We start from the raw sequence: 20,765 nt of genomic DNA, 5'->3' as shown, positions 1-20,765 counted from the left end.
TTGTCCACAGTGGAGAAAAAGAGGACTTCATGGGTTTGTTCGAGCACAGTCTAGAAAGGCATTTGGGAAACTCGACTTGGGAAGACAATTTGATGTAAGAAGTCACAAGGAGGTACATTTCACCAAGCCTTAGGAAGAACTCTCTGTCAATTGAAGCTGCCCAACCGTGGAATGATCTGTTACACCACCTCACCTGGTCCATGTCACTGGAGGCATTTACGCAAAGGGTGGGGAGCAGGCAGGGTAAACAACCCGGTGCTGGAGAAAAGATGATCGTTCTTGTTCTGAGGTATGAAACAAATGCTACTTCGGCTTGTTAAAAAGTGAGTAATTCATTTTAATATAGTTTAATCTATTTCAGAATCTATTATCCATAAAACAATGCTAAAGGGGAAAGATACTTTAACTGGGAGAAAAAAATCATGTAATTTATTTGAACAACATATTTGGAAATAATAAATAAAAATATTGTACATCAGTGGGGCCTATAATAAAATTTTATATTTTAAAGAATATTATAGAAACATCAGAGAAGTCCTAAAAATTTTATAGCTCTGAGAAGAGTCAAAAGGAAAAGATACATTAAAAAAATAAAATGGTTTCCAGACAGAAAGTGTAAATTACCATGAAGTTCACAAGAACAACAACAACAAAAAGTCATCTTTTTGACCAAACTATTGAGCTGGCAGGACACCAGAAAGCTGTGAGTTGAGGGCTGGAGAAATGGCTCAGCAGCCAGCAGTGCTTACTGATCTTCCAGAGGCCCAGAGTTTAGTTCTAGCACATATACTAGGCAGCTCAGAACCACCAGCTCCAGGGGTTCTACTTACTGTTGTCTTATGGCCTCTCTGGACACTCTCAGGCCTCTCTCTCTCTCTCTCTCTCTCTCTCTCTCTCTCTCTCTCTCTCTCACACACACACACACACACACACACACACAAACACACACACAAACACACACACACATACATTCTCAAAAATAAAAATACACCTTTAAAAAAGAAAAAAGACAACTATAGATTGAGGTCAGTCATAAGTAAGCAGAAGGTTAAGACTACTAAAAATTTTGAAGGGGAGGAAGATATATATAGAGGTAACCATTGTCTGGTTTTAATACGTCTCCTGGGTGCCAGAGTAGCATCTACCCTATGCAGACCATGTCCAAAAATAAGCTCCTGAAATACACATACAATTAAAGTCCAAATACCCAAATATTTCAATGGTATAATAACAAAACATACAAACTTACTTTGGAGCATTTTGTGTCTGGATGTGTGTTTTCTTACTTTGCTTACAACATGACCAAGGCACGCTATAGAAGAAGAGTTTATTTTCTTCCAACCTCCAACTAACACCACCACTTAAGCCCTGCTTACGGCACTCAAACGCTTTACTATCCTGAGAAGATGGTTCTGATTTATGTAGAAAAGCAGACTGAGCAAGCCATGGAAAGCAAGTCAATAAGCAGAGTTCCTCTGTGGTCTCTGCTTCAGGTCCAGAATCCAGGTTACTGCCTTGAGTTCCTGCTTTGTCTTTCCTGAATGAGGGACTATAACCTATAAGCCAAATATAACCCTTTCCTCCCCAACTTACTTTGTTCATGGTGCTTTTCACAGCAATAGAAAGCCAACTAGGACAGTGTGGTGTGTATAAATCACTTTATGAGAAGGGTTTGGATATTCGGATCTACCTGGTCATTATGCATCATCCCCTTATGGCCTTAGTTTTCAAATTAGCCCCTCTATATTAAAGGGATATCATGAAGACTGAGTATGAGCCAATGTCTCATCAAAGTGTTTTGACTTTTCCCGAGAGGAAACATGCTGTTGAAGAATAAAATAAAGGCTAGCCTAGTTATGACTTAGTAACTGCCTTGAGACTGAACTGAAAGGTAACGGATGAGAAAGAGGCTTGCATCGCATAAAAGAGAATGGAAATATGTTGAAAGGCACACGTTAGAATGCAAAAAAAACCCACACTTGCTACTTTTGGGAATATTAAAAAGTAATCTGATCATTTAGATTTGTAAATACTCAGACTCATAGCATTGAAAATGAGCATTTTAGATATATGAGACATTCCCTGCCTTAGCCACACCTCCTCTTCTCTAGTTTTCCTCTTAGGGTTCTCTCTAAAAGCATGGGGAAACTCATGTGTGAAAAATACCATTTGTTCTAAGCAAGGAGAGTCCTGAAAACCCCTCTTTAGATAATTGACAGCAAATAATCCTGGCACAAATTACTCCAATGACGAGAAGACTTCCCCTTAAACCGTTCATTCTTTTGATCTTCATCTCCTTTGCTGTGTAGCCTCTAACTCCACTCCCTGAAGGTTTTGTGCTCATCCCTCTAATTGCCACTAGAGAGGATGTGACACCTCCTGCTTCTCATTTCATAGAACCCTAACTATATTTCTGACCGAAGTTATTCTTAAAAATTAAGGGCACTAAGAGGATCAAAGGGTGCTTTCACTTCTGTGTTCTTTACACTTTGGGACAGTGAGGAGAAAATGGGGGCAACTGGAATGGCCTTGCCTCTCCCCAGAACTGACTTTTCAAAACTATGAAGAAACAACTTAAGTGGCGTTTAGTAGCGAAGAAATGCCAGTTCCTGGTAGACTCACTGAAGGTGACCCTTTGCAATCTGATGACTAGGCTTCTGTAAGGAAAAGGCTAAGGGAAGTCCCATTGCCCTTTCAGTCTTTGCCTTCTTCTTTATGCCATTTACTGAACTCTTCACAGCCCATAGAAAACATCCAGGTTGAGTTTGTCTTGCTTGGTTTCATTACCTGGTACTGCAAACATACACACAAAGTATCCTTAATGAAAAATGTCAGTGGGTCCCTTTTGTAGAATAGGGCATGCTGCCTAGAAGATGAATTGTGGTAGAAGGGACTTGAGAGATGCTAAACATGCTAAACACTGAACTTGGTGCTCCACTGGCCCTAGCTCATTTGGTTTCACAAGAACTCTGGGTGTGTAGCTGTGTGATTGCCTCCATTCCAGAGATAAAAGATTCCAGTGCACATAGGAGATGAGAAAATTGCCCAAGGCCAGGGTCAGAATTCCACTGTGAACTCTGAAGTCTGATTTTTAGAATTCAGGAGGCTAAGCAAACCTCAGTGGCATGCCACAGCACTGTGTGAGGACATACTGAGCTCTTAGCCCATCTTTTATTGCGATTCTTACATCAGATTAAAGACCAGAAAACCTAAGTAAAGGTGTTATTGATGTTGTCTCCAACTATGAAAGAAGCAGAACTGAAAGTATATCTTTGGGGTTCAGCAAAATGATTCTAATGCAGGCTAATTTCTTTGGACTTTATTTGCTTAATCTGTGAAACAGGGACATGACAGCATCTGCCCTAGAGGGCTGCCATTGGTGTGAGCTTGCATGATGTAAAAGGGCCCACACCATGCCTGACATATGTATGTCCTAGCTTGTTAACACTCTAAAACGTCCTTTACCCCATTGTGGAAATAGGATGGTGGCAGAAAATGAACCGTGTGTGAGTTCTGTTAAATTGGTACTGCTTTAATCGAAAATAATCTGAAGCCTGGATTTTTATGTCCCAGTAAGTGGCTCTGTAATTCTCTGCATCTCCGCCTCTGGGACACTTTAGGAAATGGTGCGATGGTGCAGGCACCAGGTGTTTGATAACTTCTTTGTTCTTGATCCTAAAACGTGGCCTTGTGTCACCATCACATCTGCTCCAACCCCTCTGGATTTTTGTCCCAGAATGCACAGGAGTCATGGGAGTGTGTGTGTGGTGGGGGGAAGGGGTTACCCATTTCTTCTGGTTAATTAAAAATGAAGACTCTCTAGGGCACTGGGAGGGAAGTAAGGTGGGAAGTGTTAAGTTCCCTGGCAACACTTGAAGGGTGCAGGTGTGGGAATCTCCTGGGCAGATTCTTTGGTCAACAGTACTGCAAAAGTTTAATGCCTGGGGGGAGTGGGTAATCCAGGTGAGCAGCATGACATGCCCTCCCCTCCCAGCCCTCCTCCGGTCCCCTCCTCTAAGTGAAATTGGCCATTGTCTTCCTTTAAATGGGAAAGTTCTCTTTTATTCCCTTTCACCATGGGAGCTTTACAAATTACGTATCCCAAGGCAGCTACGGTCTCTTAAAACCCCCTTCAAAAATTCTTGGGAACAAGGGAAACATGCACTGGAGGAAATCACCTTTTGTGGACAGTGTTCTTTCTACACAGCACTTTAAGGGTTAAACTTCGTTGTAAGAGAAGTCTGTCTTGTGGGGATATCCCCCAATTTAGAAACTACTATTGCTAAAAAGGTAAGCCACGAAAGCATTCCTTTGCACAGCTTTCCACGACAGGAATAACTCCTTATCCCCAGCGTGTGTAAATGCAAGTTTGACTTAGCCTCGGCACATCTATCATCGATATGGTGCTTGTATCAGGGTGAAGACTGTCAATCACAGTTAATAAAAGATCCCAAAACACAGCAGGAATCTCTTTTGACTGTAGATCCATTTTACGATAGCTCTCAATTCTCAATTTATTATGTCACACAAATCAAAAAGGAAGCGTTTATCTTATCATTCAGAGGCATCCTTTCTCCCTCCCAGTGCCCCAACCCCTCCCCCTGCGCCAGTTTACAGCCCCTCAAAGATGCTTTGTGCAAGAAAGTACAAGTTCTTCTGGCTTCATTTTTGTTCCTTTTTGCTTTCCTCCTGGCTCCCCCCCAAAACAAGAGAGCAAAGCAAATGGCCCGGGTCCCCCCCACAACGCCTGACCTGCGTTTGCTGGGAGGAGAGCGGGAGAGGGAGCGCGCATTCTGGAGCAGGCTGCTCTGACTCCGACCACAGGCTGTTTTGTGCAGGCTGTCCCTCTCCTTCGAAATCAAGCATCCCCTCCCCGAAGCAGCAAGCAGTGTGCCTCCATTCGGCCACATTTGGTATGCATGAGCACGGCTGCAGGGAGGTGGCTTTCTTAAGAAGGTTCAGGGGCTCAGGAAACGCCACTTGACTAGACTCCCAAGTTCCAGGAAGCCTCTGCCCTAATGGAATTTGCAGGTGTGGAGATGACCATGGGATGCCAGGGTCGTGGAGGGCCGTTTATTTTCTAGGCATTGCCCAGATTTGCAGTCTCTGGTCTTCCCGGTGGAATTTGGAAGGGGTCATGAATCAGACTGATGCTTCTCGACCCCTAAATTGGACCATCCGGAAGCTATGCCACGCAGCCTTTCTCCCATCTGTCAGACTTCTCAAGGTACTGTAACTTGCTGCTTTGAATGTCCCTTACTGTGCTTTTCAGGTCTAAACGCCCAACTTCGCACTTGGGCTGGGACGCCAGTTTTGGGGCGTGCGAATGCATGCAGTTCTGCCTGTGCTACCCATGGCTGGAGAGAGTTTCCATCACCCCTACCCCACCCCCACCCAGCCGGGAGGATGGCCTGAGCTACACTAGGGAATTAGATATGGTCTCAGGAAAGGGGCTACCTGTGTGCACCCCCACCTTTCTTAACCATTAGTCTGCCAAAGAATTAATTCACTTCTTTGCGGGGGGCGGGGGGGAGGGTGAGAATTATAGTGGGCATGAAATCTCTTCCTTGTCTGCGTTTGGCTCCAGAGCTCCTTTTCTTTCCCTGGGGAAGCCCTTCGACCCACTTTTCCTTAAATGGAACCTGAGAGAACAAAGGATTCTCCTCCTTCTACTAAAATCTCCCTGGTTAGGTGGTCAGTCAGGTATAGACAAAGAAAGAATGCACCTTATCACATAGTGACTTTTTAAAGGCATGAGCATTTCTCTCTTGGTCTTTGGACTGGAGTCGGTGTGTGAGAAAGTATTGTTTCGCATGCATTTGAAGGGAGCAGTCTCCAGCTCCGAGTTACACAAAAGATTCCTACTACACCTGAGCTGCAGTTGCTAGTTGTGCCCACAGTGTCCCTGATTCTGGAAGCAAACGTATTAAAGACAGAAAAAAGTCCTCACGAGTCCTTAAGAATCTACCTTCATCACCTGCATGACAGGGAAGGGCACAAAGTGTGAAGGTGCAGAAGAAAAGTATTGCTTAGGAAAGGAATCGTGTTAACCCTTTGGGGGTGGGTTGAGCACAGCTGAATGCTTCACATCCAAGTTTGTCAGGCAAGGCAAAGCCTTAATTCTCCTTTTCCTATTATATATGATCTTTTTGTTTAGTTACTTGTGAGTACAGAGGGAATTTGCTACAATGGAGGAATGATGGATCAGCCCTGAATAAATCGCTCTGATTTTTTTTCCAGCTAGGTATGGTGTGGACGGATAATTCTAAATAGCTAAGTGGTGCCTTGTTGCCAAATACAACCCATTGGCTCAGTTTCCCTGACCCTGTTAAACACAAACTGGTATTAACTTTCACTAGGCGTGCCCCCAAGTGCCCTTCAAAACCCATCTTATGGTTGTCATGGTAATGACTTGCTTCCCAAGGAATATTTGGAAGGAAGAGCATTTAGGGGCATAGGGAGTGGGAGAGATTTCTACACTTAAGCATGCTTTTGCTGTATTGGAGCAACTTGTGTAATAGGGCATGAAAAAGAATGAGGCCAGAGAATTAACAAATGAATGTGAATTTCCCTCCAGATTTAGTAGTCAATCAAGACCAGGAAAAAGAATGTTTTGACAAATTAACTATGACTGAGAGAGTGAAGTTCCATGGTCCCATGTGCAATAAGAACTACCTTTTCAGTTAAAGCCACTCACTGGCTTGAACCCAAAGTGATGCTTTTTAACTCGTCTTAACAGATATATGTATATATTATTAATGAATACTCAATGTATTATTCATTAGTGTTCATTTTTAAAATAGAAACTGTTATTAATATACTCATCCCAAAGCCAGGAAAGAAGTTAGTATTTGAGATAGATCACTTATTTTTAGAAGAACTCTGTCGTCTTTAAAAATTACACATACACAAACACACACGCACACATACACAGCACAGCCGGGAGACCAGTGCTTGCATTTCATCCCGCCCCACCCTTCCATTTATTCCATTTATTAATGTGGTGCTTGATGACACTTCATCTAATAAAGGGCATTAGTGAGCTTCCTTCCACTGATTGCAGCATCTGAAGGGGGGATGCATTTTATTAGAGAGCTTTCGCTTGCAAAGACATCTGTGCGTTTGAGAGTATAGCTACCCCATGAGATTTGAGAGAGTAAGCACATTTCAGAATCCTGTGAGGAAAATGAAACGATGCCAAATCCTCTCAGCAACATTTAGGCAGAAATACCAACTTCTTTTGGAAGGCAGCTATGCTCACCACTAGACCGCCCAGCTGCTTTGGAATATGAGCGAACGAATCATCCATATGAACACTATGGTGTGTGTTTCCCCCTCTGGGTTTCGGTTGCCCCATTTTTGCTCTGCTTAGCACCTATGCATTCTTCCACTGCTTTTATCTTCTGTGGAAAAACTGAAAGCTCGTGAATAATAATTTGTGTCCTTGTTAAATGTTCTTGTTTCAGGCTAGACATTAAATATTCAATAATGGTTTTTCTCCCAGGCCCTTGCTTACTTTCTACTCTCTGACATCCTTTTGCCTCAGACTCTACTCCCCCTCCCCCACTCTGCCACCATCATGCTAGTTTGATGGATAGACTCTCTGAACATCCAGAGTTATCGAAACCCTTAGCTAACAGACAATTCGCCCATTCAACAGGTAATTTTTGTTTCTCCTCCCACTGCCCTGATGTGCTTTGCCCTCTTTGATGTCCTGAGACTTGTCAGTATATACAGTGTGGGGCATGATGGCCTGATTAAATTTGGTTAAATGAGATCAGTCAGCAATTCTGACAGCCTGGTTTCAAGCTGACTTCCCTTCTCGTTCCTTCCCATGAAAATATATTGAGTATGTATGTATGTATGTATGTATGTATGTATGTATGTATGTATATGTGTGCGCATGTATGTATGTATGACTTTGCTAACTTCAGTGTCATCTGGACAGTCAGAATTGGCTTTGTGTATAATTTCTTTTTAATTTCCCATGTCCTGGTAGAAATGGGGTGCTAAGGAATCAGGGGGAGAAGACCGTCTTGAAACATGAATTAAAACCAGCAAGTGTTAGAATGCACTTATAATTCTTCCTGAAAACATTTCATTCTTTGTTCTGTCCATCCCAAAGCAAATTTTGAACATGCCAACTGACCCTCACTCTACATTTGGAGCTTTGTTTGGAAATAGCACTTGGAAATGAATGTCTGGTCAGGCACAGGGAGATGGTAGTCAAAAGACAGAGCCTGCTTTGAAATGGTTGCCTTTTAGATGGGACCCTTCTCAGGCGACTTCTCATCTGCTATAGTGGGCTTCATTCTTATGTGGTTCAAGGCTTCATCCTGCCATTAATCACACACCCAAAATGTGAATTTTGTTTCAGTGACAGAATGTTCTTAGCATATTTCATATTCATTATCAGGTCTATCTCTGCCATTGTTTTATTTAGGAGATTTCATTTTGGTAACTTGTGTTGAGTTTGAAGAATATTTTTAGGACAAAGAATTTTCTTAGAAGTGAAGTCTTGGCAGACTTTTTGAAGGGAAGGCTTCTGAAAAATGGGTTGCATTGGAGCGAAAGGAAGAGCTATGTAACACACTTTGAATAAACACATTTATGTCAATTTGATAATCAAAAGCATCTGATCAGTATGACCCTAAAGACTTTGGATACTTTATATTGAACAATGCTATGATTTGAGTGAGCAATGTCAAAATAGTATAAAAAGAGGGATCAGTGTAGTTAAGAGTACTTGCTGCTATTCCAGAGGGTCAGTGTTTGGTTCCTAACACTCTTGTTGGTAGTCTTACAAATGCCTCCAACTCCAGACCCTAAGGATCCAATGCCTTCTTTTGGCATCTATGAGCACCCATAGATATATCACACACACACACACACACACACACACACACACACACACTCACACACTCACACACATACACATGCATACACACACACATGGAAATAAAAATCTCTCTCTTTCTCTTCTATTTTTTTGAGACAGGGTCTCTCTATATAACCCTAGCTGTCCTGGAACTCACTTGTCACCCTGGCTGACCTCAAAGTCACAGAGATCCTCCTGCCTCAGCCTCCCTCCCAAGTGTTGGGATAAAAGGCATTGCAGTATCATTTTTGGCTTAAATCTTTTAAACACATTTATTAAATTATATTTGGGAAAGGTAAGTCTAACCACTTTTTCCAATTTCCATTTTCTTTCTAACCAGCTCTGTGACCTTGAGGCTACATAGTTTCCTTGGAACATGGAGTTCTTTTTAAAATGAAGGATTCCAGTCTTGAATAGGTCCCATGATAACTCCCTATGGAGAGACCTACATGCTCCCTGGGAATAGAAGAGCACACTATATCTGGGCTCAAAGGATTGGATATTCTAACTGAAAACAGAAATGTAACAATAAATAGTGAGACTCAAGGCAGATATAGGGTCTTGTCTACTAAAAAAAATGCTTTAGACTATTATCCCAAAACAGATAGGTATAGTTAATATTTGTGGTGAAGTTACTTCCAGATTCAGTATTGTACACTCACCCTGGCTGTAGGGTCTAGCCTTGGTAAGACATGGTTAAGTGGAAGATGAATGCTTAGATTAGAGACCCGAAGAATTTCTAAGAACCTGGGCTAGGACCAAAGCAATAGAAATAAATGAAATAGGGGCATGTTGTATTGATTATTGATGTCTTTGGGAAGAACCTAGAATAATCTTTTAGTCAAGAATTTCTATCTTTGCTATCTAATTGAATGGAAGCCCCCTGGACCTAAGAACAAAGGTTCTAAGAATGAAGGGAGGAGCTACCTTGTGAACCTCTTGATGAGCTAGAAAGGTAAGTCACCTCTGACTAGTTAGGACAGAAGTCAGCACTGTGCTTTTTTGTCTCACTCATCTCACTGAGTGTGGGTCCCACTGATCCAGACAACTTTGAAATAAATGATACATGCTTATAGTGGCATCATGTCCATGTTATTAACTATAATATAATGTCACCAATCTCATTAAACTATGTATTATTTCACCACTTAATGCCCCCGCCTTGCAGCCCAGTCTCTTGGACTTCAGCTAATACTTGTTCTATTTTTCTCTCCTTTCTGACTTTTATGTATTAGAATTAATTAATATTACCTAGATAGCTAAAGGGAATTACCTGGAAGAGCAGTGATTCTGCTAGGAGATAAGGGTTGAAGTTTTATGTCCTGTATTTCCTTATAAAATTATCCTATGCTCATCATACTGTTCGTGAGACAAAGCAAGATCTTACTGAACAAAGATTTACAGTATACTGTACAGTCAATGGTCCTTCCAGAAAACAACTACTCCTTAGTGCTCTCAAGTTCTCAACAGTTACATGGAGATTAATTTCTTTTATTGCTATGTTTTTGAAAGGAGATCTCAATCTGACACTGGACTCAGACATGGGGCAATCATCCTACCTTAACCTTCAAATGCTAGGGTGACAGGCATGAGCCACCACACCCAACTTTCAATCGGTATTTTAAGTGGATGACTTTCAAAAGTCTTCAAATACCAAATACAACTCAAACCTTTCTATGAGAAGTAGAATAAGAAGCAAACCCCAGGTTTTTGGTTAGTAAGGGCAGGTCACAACTAAACCACAATACCTATCAGCTGTTAACTTCAAACCAGCAATGAAACACACCACTCTTCATTAATCTATACATGATGCAAATTATGGCTAGTGAGTTCAGGGACCTGGCTATGGATCAAGGCCTCTAAGAGGCTTAAAGATAGGAAACATAAAGAATAACTATATTTAGGAAAATAAGGTGTGATATTAAACAGAATTTTAATGCTACACACAAAGAAACCTGTGTATTTCCATTTCATGGAGTATCAGCTTCCAATTCCTTTAAGAAAAAAGTGAGGAAGAAGACTGTGGCCAGACTGAAAACTCTGGAAATTGTCTGATGTGCTTCAGACTGTGGCCTCCACTCAGGCTGCACCCTGCACCACGTGACTTGGCTTTTTGTGAAATGTTCCCAGACAGCCTGAGGAGAATTTCTGAGGCCAGAAGAAATCTTCTTTTTGCTCTGGAAAGTTCTGTCTCCTCTATTGTGGACAGAAGAATGAAAATGTGTGGTCATGGGGATAAGGGAGGAAATAGTTGAGATGTCCAAGTCCAGGGCCACCTCACTCAGGGAAGCATGGGGTCACAGCAATGTTCCTGCCAAGCTCTGTCTCTGCCTTTTGTGGTGACTTCCTGCCTCTGCAGTGGGGCTTCCAGGCCTACCTCTCCTGGCTGTTGGTGTAACCTCAGCTAGCCCCAGAATGCCAGACAGCTAGATTACATCTTTCTGTTCCATCATCTGATATGAATAACTCTTTTAATCCTAAATATTCAATAAATGTGTGTTGAATAATCAGAAAAATGAATCAACGGTGAAAGATACATGAAGCCTTAAGACTATTAACCATTATCTGGTTTCTCAGCCTCATCTCACAGTTATTGATTTAGTAACTAGGCAGAGATCCAGAATTTGCACTTTACCCAGTTCTGGGCCCAGTAATCTACATTTTAACCACCTCTCCCAGGGAGCCTGATGCCCGCAATTCTTCTAAGAATGGAGCCCACGTTGAGGGAAGCAGAACCGGAGGGAAGATTCCTTTAGTGGCCTGTCGTGTGCTGGCATCTGGGCTGAACAGATTTTGTGTTAGTCAACAGTGGAAGGAAAGGGTTTGAAGTAAACAGTTCACAGGCTTTCAAAATGTAATCATGAAATACCATGTACAGAGAGAAATAAATTGAGCTCAGCTGCCCTGCTTTGGGTTGTAGATAACGCAGCACTGTAATCTGAAGAGATGTTTGTCCTCACTCCTTTAATTTTCTGCTTATTTATGCGATCATTTTTCTCTCGTCTCTTTCATATGGTTGAGTCATGTAAGTCAGAGTTTACACTTTATGTCTTCTTGAATTTATTTGAGATACGGTTATGAGCAGAGCTCCCGAAGACAGTATTAGTAATTGGGATTCTGCTACATTCTTGTAGGATTTGAGGGTTGCGATGCACATTCTATAGGGCTCTTAGAATGAAATTGTATTTGATAGCACCCCAGAAGGGCAGCCATAACTGATTCACACAATGCAAGAGGCTTCAGCCTTCTACTTGATCCACATAACAGTCACCAAACCATCCAGGGATTCTAGACAGGCTTGGGGCAGAAGAGAACACTCCACACTTCTGCTTGAAAAAGCATATTCTGATTTAAGATTAAATCCATACATGGAACTTTTAAGCGATGCCTTGTATTAAATACTATATGTGGGAGAGAAGAGCTAAACAAAACTGTCTTTTTTTTTTCCTGAGCATCTTATTTGACTCTGGTCATTCAAGGGAGATCATTATAACACATGAAGTTTGTATATCAGTGCATTTGGGGATTCTGTTCCAACTGTCGGCTCTGCTCTATTTCATTTTCAGACACATAGACCTAAGAATTATAGTTTGGGAACATTATTGATCTACTCTATTCCTTTTCCTAGAAATAAAGTTATTTCCAGATTTGATGTAACTGTAGATACATTATCCATAAATAGATCCTGGATGAGTTAAGGCAGTAAGAAAGGAAAGAAAGAGATGGGAAGAAAGGTAGGGAAGATGAGAGGAAGCAGGGGAGGAAGGGGAAACGGGCGGGAAAGAGGGAGGAGGAGGCTGTTCCTCCCACACAATGAGCTCTTGAAGGGATATTTCTCAATGAGGTCCAAGACTGTCTGTGATAGATACAGTTCTAAATATTCTGCCCAGGTTACAATGCTGGGGGGAGGACCTTGAGAATTTGCATTTCACTCTCAATTTTATGCATAATAAAATTGGAAACTCTTCCCTTTTGAAGTATGACATGTCAGTGAAGAGACATTGGCTCATTAAATTATGCCTCTGGCAGGACTGCACCTCAGTATCCGATTTTATCATTAAAACCTGAGCGCTTACCGTATTTCTATACATCTATGTAGGCTCATCCTTCATCCACATCTTGTCATTTCTTGAGCTCACAGGGCACTAAAGGACTTTTACACTTGTTTCTTAAGGGGTCATGCAGGAAACCTAATTTGCATACTGAGAGGAAGGGTATAATCCATTCATGGCATTCGGGGTTAGAAGAGATGACAGCACTTTAATCGAATTCTTCTTACTTGAGATGCTATAGGCTCTCATGGAGGATGACAGAGAAACCTTAAAGAAAGTATCCTAGCTCTGTGACTTCTGCCTATTCCCATGGCCCTTGCTGAATTAGATGAGTCTTCCAGAGCCTCCTGTGTCTTGGGTTTCCTCCTGCTTGCTAGAGTCACTCATTAACCAGATTACTCCAACTAGAAAATCAAGGTTGATGCCTTTCCTGCCTTGCTTTGTTTTATCCTTACATAATCTGACAATTAGTCCTGCCAGATTTTCTCCTGTCTCCAATCCGCCCCCTTCTGTCTATTCCTAGTTCCCAAATTTGGCCTCTCTGTTCCTTAGGCCTAAAATACTATAACCATCTACAGTCTTGTTTACCTGAAATCATTCCTTCCCACACCCTCCAGAATGGACCACTTGAAAAGCAAGTGAGCTAAAGCTGGGTTGTGTCTGTATCTGATGTTCTTTGACAGTTCTCCATGTCCTGTAGAATAAAATCTGAACTTCTTGACCCAGTAAGTAAGGTCATCCCATGACCTGGCCTCTTCGTCTTTTCTGACTTTATATTTTGCTCCAATTGTAGAGCTCTTTAAAGCTGGTCTTTATGGAAAGTGGTGATTTCCATACCTGGAAAATCCGAACCACACCTTCTTCTCACCCACTTCGTCCATTCTTAAATGCTCAACTTAGCAGAGCAAAGTGAGCTCAGAAACCCATCTCCTGGGTCTCTAAGGAAGCAAGATGTAGCTCTCCTTTGCATGTTTGTAAAATTAACTACTGTTCCTTCTCCCCACCCAAGCCAACAGTGGAATTTGTCTTGAAGTCAGGAATCCTATTTCATTCAGTTTGGTACAGGAACATTTAGGAGAGAACCCGGGACACAGTAGGTGTGAAATGAGCTATGCTTGCACAAGTAACAGTTGGAGGAAATGAAGTCATGGACTGGATTCAGGCATATGATGCTACAACTTAGAAGATGAAATGGCATTACAGTACCTTACTATTTTGGACAATTAAATAATATTTTCAAAGAATATTTATGTGTCCCCTACATTGGAAGATTAAATAATTAAATCAGCAATGAGCCCAGTTCTTAGTAAAGGCAACACGAAATTGTTTTGAATTGACTTTGAACTCAAGAAGACACTAAGTAGTTCAGACGAGGTACCTGTTTTAATAATATTTATGGAAAGAAAAGTGAGAAATGAAATCACCTCATTTATTGATTGTGTTAGACTAAGTGTACTCTTTCATTTAGTAAGCTATTAGAACTTATTTCCTTTAATAATGTTCTTGGCCGGGTTACACTGTTAACGAAAGAAAGTAATATTAAATTTACCTTTAACTCCTGATTTACCTTTAACTGTGCATCTGGCAAATATCTAGAGATAACAACATTGGTGCTGTCCTATTGAAATGTTTGGCTATTTAATGTACATGTGATTTGGAATTTACTTTTCTGATTGCATTGGGCTCTTTTACTACATGAATTATTATATATCAATGTCAAGTAGAAATCTAGGTTTTTATGATTACAATAAAGGAAAACATAGACGAAAATAACTACTTCAGGGAAGAGATTAAAGTCCTTAGGAAATAATCCCACTGTTTTTGGTTAAAGCCAGTCACACATGGGACTGGATGAACGGTATGCAATTATCGCTGGCATTATCTCTGTCTTCTTCTTGTTGGATGGAAATGGAGCTGTCAGATAAGTACTTGCTCTACGGTGGCTTGAATGATGACTGGACCATGTGGGATCTAGCAGTTACATTTGCAGAAGTGTTGAATGCTTTGAGCACGTCCTTACAACCTGAGCACTACTGATGTCCTGAACTTGTAGTCCTCTGTGCTGAGACACTTGTCGCAGTGCCTTTGGTTTCCATGTGCCATGTATACAAACCAGGGCCTTTGCAGTGCCAATTGAAAATGTCTCCACACATTGACAAATAAATTTGAAGTGAAACATCATTCCAAGGTGACGATAGCTTCTGTACAGTGCCATTTTGAAGACGGGTCTTTTAAGTCTCAGTTAGGTCATTTGAATTTTCTAGACTCAAGAGGTATTTGCTCTTGAGAAAGGGATGCTCCGACTTTGGATATGCTTTTCTGCTTTATGAAAGTCTGAAATTCAGCTTATGTTGGGAGGATTAACTGGTCAAGTACTATTTGCCAAATATAGAAACACTAAAATCGTCCCCTCATCTTATTGTCAGTCACAACTTGTAAAGAAAAGAGAATGTGGCCAATTTCTGAGAAAGTAAGTATTCCATAGTGTGACTTTACAAAATAAAATCAGAGCATATATGCCAGTTTGACTGATGTGTCCAGCAAAATATTTATATTATATCATTGTTTTATCCTATAATATAATAGTATCTTCTTAGAACTGTCAAAGAAAATGCTGCACAAAATTCATTTCAATGACTACATGAGGGCATTCTACTTCAATATGATTTTTTTTTGCATGGCATTAGATCACATGAGCAAGGATATGAGATTAATCAGGGAGCTACGTGGGTGTCTATCTAATTTAACTTAAAGATTGCTATAGATAGATGTAAGAGCTAAGTTTTGGTCATTAACTTCAGAATGATAAATGGACATTAAACCAAATTAGAGAAGTCAATTAGAACTAGCGTTGAGTTGTCAAGAAGAGTTTTACCTTTGGTGTCTCAGGTATCGCCTGTAGTGAGAAGTTTGGGTTACATCAGAGCCGGTGAATTTTTTTCCTGTGAAAAGACGGATTATCAATTTTTTAGGCTTTGTGGGTCGGATAGTCTCTGGTAAAAGTGTTTGTAGGCGATCAACTGTGTATTGTGACAAGCCACTCCCTTACACTGTGGCCCAGCATCAGCCATGAGATAGGACATAACAAATGAGTGGAGATGTGTTCCAGTAAACCATTCATGAGCACAGAAATTTACATCTCATCTACTCTCAAATCTACCCAACATTACTTATTGCTATTATTTATAAGCATTTTAAATGCAAAAATGAAGTATTTTTTGGCTTACCAGTTGCAGACAGGTCTGTAGACCATAGTTTGTCATCCATGACATAAGGTCACTTCTTGCTCTAACATTTTTAATTGGATGCTTCTTTTTAATTTAATATTTTCATATAATATATTTTGATCCTGTTTTCCCTTCCCCCAGCTCTTTCCAGATCTCCCCACCTTCCTATCCAACCTCATATTCTATCTCTCAAAAAAAAAAAAAAACCACAAACAAAAAAAACCAATAGAGCAAAAAAAAAAAAAAATGCCAAAATGAAACAACCCCAACCAGCATCTCCCATCTGCTCCACACACAATTTCGAAGTTTGTTTTGTGTTGGCCAACTACTGGGCATGGGGCTTGCTCTGGAGTGGGGCTTATACCCAGTGCCACTCCAGTGCAGAAACTGATTTTCCCTTTCCCAAGAGGTATCAGTTGTAAATAGCTTCTTGGCTAGGGTGGGAATTTGTGTCTACTTCCTTTTTACACAATGACCCATGACTGGACAACGTGCAGAAAGTGAGTATGAGGCAGAGGGGGTCTATGCAGAAGTGGAATGGGAAGTATGGTAAAAGGCAGAAGTGATAGATGCCTCCAGGGAAATAATGTCTTCTACACACAGCAGAACTGGGGGATAGAGACTCACAGAGACTGCGACAGCATGCACCACGTCTGCATAGGTTTACGCCAAACAAAATCCCTGCTCTAATGTGTTTTAATTACAGAAGGGTGACGGCAATATTATAGCATTCCCTCATTTGTAAAGCAGCTGAGAGAGTCCATTTGTCCACCGTCATGGTTATATGCTTATTGGGGTCAGTAGGTTGTGGAATAACTGTCTCATGATGGACAAAACACTTGTTCTTTCTCTTTAAATTATATACTCTCAGTTCTTCCACAGATGTCATTATTCAGAGATTATATTGAAATGTCCAAGAACTGAAGGTAAAATATTAACGATTCAACATTTTAAAAGTTCTTTTCAGTTTGCTGGGTATTTTGCTGTATAAAAAATGAAATGCATTTCACAGAACATTGGGCATAATCTTCTGAACAACTACAGTAGGTCTGGTCACTTCCCTTTTTGGATGAGAATGTTATGGGTTAGAGAAGCTCAGCCTCATGTTAGTGGGCTTTTCTGGCTCCCTGTGCTCTTCTGAATCTTACCTAAAGCCTCTCTGAATCCCTTCCTTTATCTAAGGTCTAAATAGCATGTAAGAGTTCTCTTGTGAACCTATAATGGAAACACAGAAATCATTTAGGCATGTTCTCAAAATGATCGTGGGCCAGACACAAATTAAAAGTCTTCCATTGTTATAAATTAAAGTGATGGGTTGAATAGTTCTAAAATTAATACATTTAGTGTTGGTATAGACCGTGATCTCTATTCAGTAAATACAAATTATTCCTTTCACCCTAATAAAGTAGAAATGGCACAGTGAGAATGAACAAAATTGAACATGTCTGTTGGATAATTTTCTACTTGTGGAATCCACGTTATTTGTGTGCAACTTGTTTTCACTGTTAGTCTCTGTATATTGTGTTAGTGTTGCCCAGAGAAATACACCAATATGGTGAACACATATATGCTTATGTATGTCTACATGCATGTGTGTCTGTAAGTGCACATGAGTTAGAGGAAGAATGCATCATTTGTAAATATTGGCTCCTTCGCTCTCAGAGGCTGGCAAGTCTGAAACCTTCAGAGTTTCAGGGGAAGCCAGCAAGTGCAGACTCAGGAGAGGCCAAGCTAGAGTCACTTTGGAACTGGGAAAAGTTGGTGCTTCAGAAGTCATGAAGAGGGATTCTTCCTGACTTAGAGGAGATTGGTCTACTTTTGACATCTGGCCCTCAACTCCACATTAGGGAGTGTAATATGTCTTACTCAAAACCTCATGATTTAAGTGTAGACCACATCTAAAAGCACTCTCATAGAAATATCCAGAATGTTTCAGTAAATCCAAATACCTGGACACCATGGCCCAGACGTGCTGACACATATTAACCATCATATAGGTCACTGTTAATTACTCCTGCTAATGTAAATGGAAATTTTCTTCAATAATTAAGCTTTAGCATATCCAGTAACTTGAAAGGAAGTGCTGCCTAACCTTCTTGTTAGTATCAGTCTTCTTGGTTACGGGGTCCATAGGCTCCCAGTTCTGCTTCTCCTGCTCTATCTCTATACTTTCCTTTGGAGCCTAATTTTTTTCTCTTCCTCTCCAATCTACTAAAACTTGCTAAGGCACCACATTCTAAGTGATCTTGGAGTTCCATTCCTTGATCTGACCACTCAGTTACTCCTCTGCAGGAATCTCACTGTGATCTTCCAGCTGACTAAAATTTACCATCCCAAATCTGTATTCTTGAAGAAATAAAAAGCACAACAGCTTATTTTGTTTATGACTCATTGTTTAGAAGTCATATAATAGTCAACTGAATACAAATAAGGTTTTATGACATTTTAATTAATACGAAATTAGCATACAAAGTTGTTCAGTATACAATAGATTATTAATATGTTAATCAAAGTTGACCAGAGTTCACTGAAGGCCTGAAGTTCATACAAATTTAATATTCAAATGTGTATATTGTTTTTGTTTTCACACACCGATTCATGCATCAACACAAAGTCTATGAAACCGTCTTTTCTCCCCAATCACTTTTGTATTCCGTCCACACTGTTTATGCTACAATAATCTCCTGCATTGTGTCAGAAATTGTGCTTGTATTAGAAATTCTAAGATGAAAATCACTAATCCTTTGATCAAGAATAGCTAATGATGGCAATAGGGAGACAGAGAAGGACACCGAGGACAGATGCAAACACCAAACACAGCCAAGAAAGATAGGCAGGCCTTTTTAGGAAAGGCAACATCTGGTGGAAAATGACAGGTGTGGAAAGATGAGGCAGAAAGGACACTGTGGGTAAATAGAGTTTCATGAAAAGTGGTAGGACAGGGAACACTGTCAAGGACAGTGTGCCCCACAGGGAGGCACTTTCAGAAGGGGAGCAGGCATGCATGTAAGTGCTGAGGGCTGCCTTGCAGGGAGGGAGCCACAGGAAGCTGGGGGCTGCTTCTGCAGAGGGTATTGGGTGTGCATTACTTGGGCTGTACAGCTCGTACTCACTCAGCAGACTGCCTAGTTTAGGCTGCTCAGTTGAAGTGCAATGCTGCCACCTCCTCACCCTCTGCCTCAAAGCTTTGTAGATAGCGCCGCTTCCCCCAGCTGTGCAAATGCAGGGGCGAACCCAAATTCATTAGTCATTTAATGTGGGAACTGTTCAGCAGCAGCGGGATGCTCTTGAGACGGTTACACTGTGGGAGGGAGGCTTCACTGAGCTTTTTTTTTTTTTTCCTTTTCTTTTTTTCTTATTTAATTTTTATTTTTGTGCCCCGGGCAAACTCATTTGCCATATCCAAACGACTTTTCCAAACCGCTTCCTGAAGAAGTAAGAATCTTGTTGTATCTATGCATTCTTAAAGTGCCTTGTCCAGGGTGATAATGACCTTCGGAGAATTACAGTCAACAAGCATCACGGCGAGAATAACTTCCTTTTGCTCTGGAACTCTCTGAAATGTGAGGCAAAGGGAAGAATGGGTATGCTTAGCTTTTGTCATGGAGCTAGAAGGGAGGTGTGTCTTCACATGGGTCACCTGTCAACAAGCAGGTGTATTCCATACCTGCGGTTCTTGAGTTCTGAACTGATTCTCTGGGATGGACAACCTCCAGTCACATCTGAATGCATCCAACAGGTAACCCATAAAGGTGCTACTGGAGCATGATGAGGAAAACTTTCCTGACACAAGATATAACTTACACTGAGCATTATTTATGAATTTTTACCATAACCTTAATAATTTTCACAGCTGCAGTCACTATGTGACCACTCTTGCCAAAGCACATTAATGCTGGCTCTACCATCAATGCTGTGGGCCTAGGGTAACCACTGTTAGATTTCTAACGTTCTTATGAGGGTGTGCATATAGATGCACCTGCATTTTAAGCATTCTGTGTATTATTTTGTTCTAACATCTTAAATTATTTCTTGCTTGTAGGATCTGCCACCTCTCAGGGATAGTCAATTCTTCTAGATGACAATGGTTCAGCAGGAAGTGGCCTTTGATACTTTCTAGAGTATCTCTCTCTGACCTTGTCACCAGAATGCATTATTTCTCTCTCTTAACCAAACCTAAGCCCAGTAGCAGGAAATTAGGGCTCATCCCTGTAACACAGATCCCAGTGGCAGCATACAAACTAGCCAGTCCCAAAGTAATTACCTCACATTGCCAGTACACTGAGCAGTGAGGGCTTAAACCTCCTTTTCGCCAAGTCTTCTTTCTCCTGATCACTAGTTCCTGTTTTGAATTTTCCTTTTCGGTTGGCTTTGTGTCTCACAGGTGCTTTCTCTTTTCTTGAGCCTCTCGGTGACTGTTCCTGGCCCTTGTCATCACATAGATATGCAATCCAAGGCACTCTCTACGTCAGTTTTACTTTGTCTTCAATTTTGTATTGAGTTGAGTCTTACCAATTATATTTTGCCTCAAGCTTCTTCCACTCAATATTTCTGAAATTCATTCATTTTGTTTTTCTTTTCATTCTAAGATACATGAGTATACCATAC

The 20,765-nt window shown here is 41.0% G+C and overlaps 1 protein-coding gene across 15 annotated transcripts in view; it reads left to right on the top strand.

Annotated features, from left to right (window-relative positions):
* Nucleotides 1-4,753: 4,753 nt before the first annotated feature.
* Trpm3 (transient receptor potential cation channel subfamily M member 3) overlaps nt 4,754-20,765 on the top strand; it is a 492,783-nt gene continuing 476,771 nt past the window's right edge. For all 15 annotated transcript variants that reach the window (XM_057778232.1, XM_057778230.1, XM_057778228.1 and 12 more), the window contains exon 1: nt 4,754-5,227. In XM_057778232.1, coding sequence (XP_057634215.1) covers nt 5,051-5,227 — 177 coding nt within the window. In that variant the 5' untranslated portion in view covers nt 4,754-5,050. The remainder of the gene's footprint in view (nt 5,228-20,765) is intronic.

The sequence above is a fragment of the Chionomys nivalis genome, chromosome 8 (assembly GCF_950005125.1).
Source record: "Chionomys nivalis chromosome 8, mChiNiv1.1, whole genome shotgun sequence".
NCBI lineage: Eukaryota > Metazoa > Chordata > Mammalia > Rodentia > Cricetidae > Chionomys > Chionomys nivalis.
This window is presented reverse-complemented; position numbering and strand designations above follow the sequence as displayed.